Here is a 7,107-nt window from a genome sequence, read left to right on the forward strand (position 1 = left end):
GTGGAGATGGTGTCTGCCTCCTGAACCCAAACTGGAACCTGGTTCCACACCTGTGTGACACCTGTGAGACATCTGTGTGACACCTGTTACACCTGTGAAACATCTGTTACATCTGTTACACCTGTGAGACATCTGTTACATCTGTTACACCTGTGTGACATCTGTGACATCTGTTACACCTGTGTGACATCTGTTACACCTGTGTGACATCTGTGTGACACCTGTTACATGTGTGTGACACCTGTTACATGTGTGACACCTGTTACATCTGTGTGACACATGTTACACCTGTGTGACATCTGTGTGACACCTGTTACACCTGTGTTACACCTGTGTGACACGTGAGACACCTGTTACACCTGTGTGACATCTGTTACACCTGTGTGACACCTGTTACACCTGTGTGACATCTGTGACACCTGTTACACCTGTGTGACATCTGTGTGACATCTGTTACACCTGTGAGACATCTGTTACACCTGTGTGACATCTGTGTGACACCTGTTACACCTGTGTGACATCTGTGACACCTGTGTGACATCTGTGTGACACCTGTTACATCTGTGTGACACCTGTTACACCTGTTACATCTGTGTGACACCTGTGACATCTGTGTGACACCTGTTACACCTGTTACATCTGTGTGACATCTGTTACATCTGTGTGACACCTGTGTGACATCTGTGTGACACCTGTTACACCTGTGAGACATCTGTGTGACACCTGTGAGACATCTGTTACATCTGTTACACCTGTGTGACATCTGTTACATCTGTTACACCTGTGTGACATCTGTGTGACATCTGTTACACCTGTGTGACATCTGTGTGACATCTGTTACACCTGTGTGACATCTGTTACACCTGTGAGACATCTGTTACACCTGTGAGACATCTGTTACACCTGTGTGACATGTGTTACAACTGTGTGACATCTGTGTGACACCTGTGACACCTGTGTGACATCTGTGTGACATCTGTTACACCTGTGTGACACCTGTTACACCTGTGTGACACCTGTTACACCTGTGTGACATGTGTGTGACACCTGTTACACCTGTGTGACACCTGTTACACCTGTGTGACATCTGTTACACCTGTGTGACACCTGTTACACCTGTGTGACATCTGTTACACCTGTGTGACATCTGTTACACCTGTGTGACACCTGTGTGACATCTGTGTGACACCTGTTACACCTGTGTTACACCTGTTACATCTGTGTGACACCTGTGACATCTGTGTGACATCTGTGACATCTGTGACACCTGTGTGACATCTGTGTGACATCTGTGACATCTGTGTGACACCTGTGTGACATCTGTGTGACACCTGTTACATCTGTTACACCTGTGTGACACCTGTTACACTTGTGTGACATCTGTGTGACATCTGTGTGACACCTTTTACACCTGTGTGACACCTGTGTGACACCTGTTACACCTGTGTGACATCTGTTACATCTGTGACATCTGTTACACCTGTGTGACATCTGTTACACCTGTGTGACATCTGTGTGACATGTTATACCTGTGTGACACCTGTTACATCTGTGTGACATCTGTGACATCTGTGTGAAATGTTACACCTGTGTGACATCTGTGTGACATGTTACATCTGTGTGACATCTGTGACATCTGTGTGAAATGTTACGCCTGTGTGACATCTGTGACATCTGTGTGACATCTGTGACACCTGTGTGACATCTGTTACATCTGTGTGGCACCTGTGTGACGGCGTTGACATATCTGTGTCATCCTGCAGGTGTCTCTGGACTACAGTCGGGAGGAGAAGGTGAACCATGAGGAGGTTCTTCAGACCAGTAAGATGAGGGCGGAGGTTCTGCAGAAACTTGTCACCATGCTGATCTCTCGCTGCCAGCAGCAGAGCATCAACACCCACTGACGGATCAACAGAGTCCACCTGTTCCCTCCTCACGGTGTTGTAACACCTGTCTGTAGATGTTGTCTCAGCTTCACCTGCTGTGAACTGCAGGAGAGTTTGAAGTTTGTGCTTCTGCTGACTCACTAAAACTGTCCTTTAAATAAATCTGAATAAAATCAGGAGAAACTGATGAAACATTAAGGAAGCATGCAGTTTGTTGTTTTTTCATGCTGAACACGTCAACGCTCGAGAAACAATTAACAAACGGTTTCTACACTGTAATGTTCTAATATTAATGTGGTTAATAATTTTAATTAAATTCAATTTTATTTATATAGCACAGTTATAAAGTTATCTCATGTCTCTTTTCATAAAGAGCAGGTCTATCAAAGAGGAAAGTCTTCAGCCTACTCTTAAATGTGGAGATGGTGTCTGCCTCCTGAACCCAAACTGGAACCTGGTTCCACAGGAGAGGAGCTTGATAGCTGAACGCTCTGGCTCCTAGTCTACTTTTGGAGACTCTAGGAACCACAAGTAACCCTGCAATCTGGGAGCGCAGTGCTCTGGTGGGGTAGTAAGGTACTATGAGCTGGAATAGTAAGGCAAATTTCTTTTTTTTTTTTTGTTGTTCACTGAAGACGTTTGGGTTTAAGTTAAAAAGATTATTATTTCCTTATTTCCTGTTATTCACATCTAGATGTGTTAAACTCAGGACAGAACCCACCCATTTTTCAAGTGAGCAAAACTATTTGAACATGTGACTGACAGATGTTTCTTGTGCCCAGGTGTTGCCTTTTAGGTTGATTGTCCAAACATTAAATAGCTCTGCATGACTAGTCTAAGTTTTCATCCTTGGTTCAAACCTATAAAGACTGCACTTCCTGTTAAAGAGGATAAACCAACATGAAGTCTATGGGAGAAAAGCAAGCCATTGTCAAGCTGAGAAAAGAAGGAAAATCAACCAGAGCCATTGGACAAACTCTGTCTCCTACTCATCTTTTGATCTTAAACCCAAATGTCTTCAGTGAACAACAAAACCAAAAGAAATTTGCCTTACTTACCAATACTTTAGGAGGGGACTGTATAAAGTGAACTAGTCGAGATGGGGTCTAAGAGACAGGCTGATGGTTTAGATAAAAAAATTATTCAAGTTAGTTTGTAAAGATAACGGAGGGCCTTCCTACAAGTTTTAAGACTTAAGACAGATCTTTACCATCCACACGTCAACACATTGTAGGAAATCGTTCTATAACAGACCTCTAGCATTATTCCTGTTAATTTTTCCTGCCTGTAGAACTGATGCTACTTTCCTCAGTGTTGCAGCCACATCGAGCGGAGACACCTGAAACGGGTCCCGCAGGTGGAACGAGTACAGTTTTACAGTACATGTTTTTTAAAGGTCAAACAAAGAAAGCGAGCGAGCTTACAACAGGTGAGCGGTCCAACATAAAACAAACACAGTCCAGAGAAACTTTTTATTATCAAACTGCCACAAACATGTTTGTGTTTCCACTGAGCATGTGCAGTTGGTCACATGACAAGTCCAGCAGTTACAAGCTAACAGGCTAGCAGTGGCTGTGTTCAGAATCACATGCTAACGTACTGTTCATGCTAAGTATGATGTCAGACTGAGTGTAGTTCCAGCTGCACAGTGATCATGTGCCTCGGTCACATGATGTCCTGCTGGACAATATCTCAGTCTGCTGGAACTGGCAGTACATAGTACTACGTAGAGTATGTAGTAGGTGAGTAGTAGTGTTTCCTGTTCATCATCATGACATCAGCAGGAGGGCGGAGCGTTTTTAGGATCCTTTAGTTTTTCTGATCATCGCCTCCATGATATTCCACTGATCTGGAGTCACCTGAGACACAAACCAAAATAATTTCATTATTATCATTATTATTATTATGTAAACTCTGAGTGACCCAAAAGAAGCAGGACAGAACAACACAAACACCGACTGCAGCTGGTTGGTGGAAACAATCATAATGTAAAAATTCATGTTTCTGAGGGAAACGTTTCAAACGTTTCAGTGAGACACTCACCCTGCGCAGATCATTAAACTCTCCAGCCATCGACACATATTCTCCTCCATCGAACCGGATCACCTGAAAACAAATAAATGGTCAGGCTGGACTCTGATCCAGGATCAGTTACACCTGTAGTCAGCATGGACTCTGATCCAGGATCAGTCTCAACTCACAGCTCCAGACATCCAGGTAGCGTAGTCGCTGCACATGTACGCTGCCAGGTTTGCGATCTCTTCTGGTTTTCCCAACCGACCCGTCGGGATTCGACTGATCATGGCCTTCTCAAAGGCTCCGGTCGGGTCCAGACGGCTGAACGCCCCCTAAACACAGCAAACAAACAACAGGTAAACAACAACAGTCACCTGCAAGCAAACAGATGTCAGCAGCTGTGGTCACACGAGCAGTACCTTGGTTTTGATTGGTCCAGGCTGGATTATGTTGAACCTGTGGCCGTAGCGCCCCCACTCTGCAGCCAGAGACCTGACACACCACAACAACAACAGTGTTACCATGACAACCACACACCCGCCATGGTCTACATCATGATGTCGTCATGGTAACGGCAGCATTTCGTGAACAGCTAGAAGGTCACGGATCAGACTGACTTGTAGAGCGCCTCAACGCCGGCCTTCGCCGATGCACTGGGGACCACGAAACCAGAACCAGACTCAGCGTAGATGGTGGTGATGGCCAGGAAGGAAGCACCTGCAAAACAACAACAATAAATAATAAACAACATGTTTGTTCTGCAATAAGATCAGCCTCTGACCTCTCTGGCTCTGGATCAGTCTCTAACTCCGGATCAGCCTCTGACCTCTCTGGCTCTGGATCAGCCTCTGACCTCTCTGGCACTGGATCAGTCTCTAACTCCGGATCTGCCTCTGACCTCTCTGGCTCCGGATCAGCCTCTGACCTCTCTGGCTCCGGATTAGTCTCTAACTCCGGATCTGCCTCTGACCTCTCTGGCTCTGGATCAGCCTCTGACCTCTCTGGCACTGGATCAGTCTCTAACTCCGGATCTGCCTCTGACCTCTCTGGCTCCGGATCTGCCTCTGACCTCTCTGGCTCCGGATCTGCCTCTGACCTCTCTGGCTCCGGATCTGCCTCTGACCTCTCTGGCTCCGGATTAGTCTCTAACTCCGGATCAGCCTCTGACCTCTCTGGCTCCGGATCAGCCTCTGACCTCTCTGGCTCCGGATCAGCCTCTGACCTCTCTGGCTCCGGATCAGCCTCTGACCTCTCTGGCTCCGGATCAGCCTCTGACCTCTCTAACTCCGGATCAGCCTCTGACCTCTCTGACTCCGGATCAGCCTCTGACCTCTCTAACTCCGGATCAGCCTCTGACCTCTCTGACTCCGGATCAGCCTCTGACCTCTCTGACTCCGGATCAGCCTCTGACCTCTCTGACTCCGGATCAGCCTCTGACCTCTCTGGCTCAGGATCAGCCTCTGACCTCTCTGGCTCCGGATCAGCCTCTGACCTCTCTGGCTCCGGATCAGCCTCTGACCTCTCTGGCTCAGGATCAGCCTCTGACCTCTCTGGCTCCGGATCAGCCTCTGACCTCTCTGGCTCCGGATCAGCCTCTGACCTCTCTGGTTCTGGATCAGCCTCTGACCTCTCTAACTCCGGATCAGCCTCTGACCTCTCTAACTCCGGATCAGCCTCTGACCTCTCTAACTCCGGATCAGCCTCTGACCTCTCTGGTTCTGGATCAGCCTCTGACCTCTCTGGCTCCGGATCAGCCTCTGACCTCTCTGGTTCTGGATCAGCCTCTGACCTCTCTGGCTCCGGATCAGCCTCTGACCTCTCTGGTTCTGGATCAGCCTCTGACCTCTCTAACTCCGGATCAGCCTCTGACCTCTCTGGCTCCGGATCAGCCTCTGACCTCTCTGGCTCCGGATCAGCCTCTGACCTCTCTGACTCTGGATCAGCCTCTGACCTCTCTGACTCTGGATCAGCCTCTGACCTTTCTGGTTCTGGATCAGTCTCTTGCCCAGCTCCAGTGTGATGAAGGCCGTCCCGTTCAGGACAATGTCAGTGATGCTTTTCCAGCCGTTTGCCGACAGACGTTCTGACGGACAGACAAAGTTTCCTGCCGCGTTGTTGATGATCACCTGCACCAATCAGGACACAGCAATTATGACAATGCTGTTACTAATGACATCACAGATGATATCACAGCGCTAGGCCGTCAGAGCATCTTCTTACACATGATGACATCACACTGCAGCTCAGATGTTCAGATTTGATTTTAAGGTTCAGGTTTAGGACTGCTCTGTATCAATGGCGTCCTCACAGGTAAAGAAAGACAGGTGTATGTAGGTGTGTGCGTTTGTGGTTACATCAGGGAGTCCCGTCAGAGTTTCTATCTGGTCGACGCAGCGAGAGACGGCCTGAGAATCTCTGACATCACACTGAACCGCATGGACCTGAGGACAGAGTGGGGGAGGGGGCAGGTTAGAGCAGTCATCCGCCGGTCACCATACAGCCAAGGGCCGATGTGGCTCAGGGGGTAGAGCGGGCAGAAGGTCAGTGGTTCAACCCCCAGCTCCCCCCGTCTGCATGTCAAGGTGTTTTTGGCAGAGCATAAAATACAGCATGAGCTCTACAACTGTAGATACATATTAATTAAAGCGGCAATAAATACTAGTTAGCACTAATAGCACATATCGCATCAATGGGATAAATACCGAGGGAAAGTTAGAGTTAACAAAAAGTGCACTCAATACAAGATAATTGTAGGGGATAGAAGAATGACGTGAATGACTAATCATTCATGCAGCACACCTGGACACACCACCGCTCACTGAACAGATCTCTGCCTCACTGCCACAAACAACTGTCTCCACCTGCTGGCATGTAAAGCCGTCTGCTCCCAGCGCTGTTTCACAGACTTCTATTCCTGTCATCATCACGATTAGACCAGTAAACCGAAATGTGCACATCCCACACAGAAATATTAGTAATCTCTTAAGGATTAGGACAACTGCACCAACTCCAGCACCCAGAACAAACTCATTTAAAATGGCTCTCTTCAATGTGAGATCACTTTCAAGTAAGACTTTTATCTTAAATGATTTTATCTTGTCTGCAAATCTAGATTTTATGTTTTTAACTGAATCCTGGTTGCAAATGAATGACTATAGCCAGCTAGCTGAACTGTGTCCGCCTCAATATGATTGTTTTAGTCAAC

At 47.3% G+C, this 7,107-nt stretch overlaps 2 protein-coding genes across 2 annotated transcripts in view; one reads left to right on the top strand and one right to left on the bottom strand.

Moving 5' to 3' along the window:
- The window catches only part of pnp4b (purine nucleoside phosphorylase 4b), a gene marked incomplete at its 5' end in the record, with an annotated part of 18,560 nt that extends 16,506 nt beyond the window's left edge, over positions 1-2,054 (top strand). The window contains one exon of the mRNA XM_046043444.1: positions 1,764-2,054. Within this exon, the coding sequence (XP_045899400.1) occupies positions 1,764-1,904 (141 nt within the window). The remainder of the gene's footprint in view (positions 1-1,763) is intronic.
- Positions 2,055-3,344: 1,290 nt separating this feature from the next.
- On the bottom strand, positions 3,345-6,343 carry decr1 (2,4-dienoyl CoA reductase 1, mitochondrial; the record flags this gene model as incomplete). The annotated part of the gene is given in 7 exon segments (XM_046043445.1): positions 3,345-3,745; positions 3,930-3,992; positions 4,088-4,234; positions 4,322-4,394; positions 4,520-4,619; positions 5,881-6,028; positions 6,257-6,343. Coding segments are annotated over 7 exon segments (678 nt in total), but the record flags the coding sequence as incomplete, so codon positions are not given.
- Between the last annotated feature and the right edge of the window lie 764 nt (positions 6,344-7,107).

The sequence above is a fragment of the Micropterus dolomieu genome, unplaced genomic scaffold (genome assembly GCF_021292245.1).
Source record: "Micropterus dolomieu isolate WLL.071019.BEF.003 ecotype Adirondacks unplaced genomic scaffold, ASM2129224v1 scaffold_334, whole genome shotgun sequence".
NCBI classification, from domain to species: domain Eukaryota; kingdom Metazoa; phylum Chordata; class Actinopteri; order Centrarchiformes; family Centrarchidae; genus Micropterus; species Micropterus dolomieu.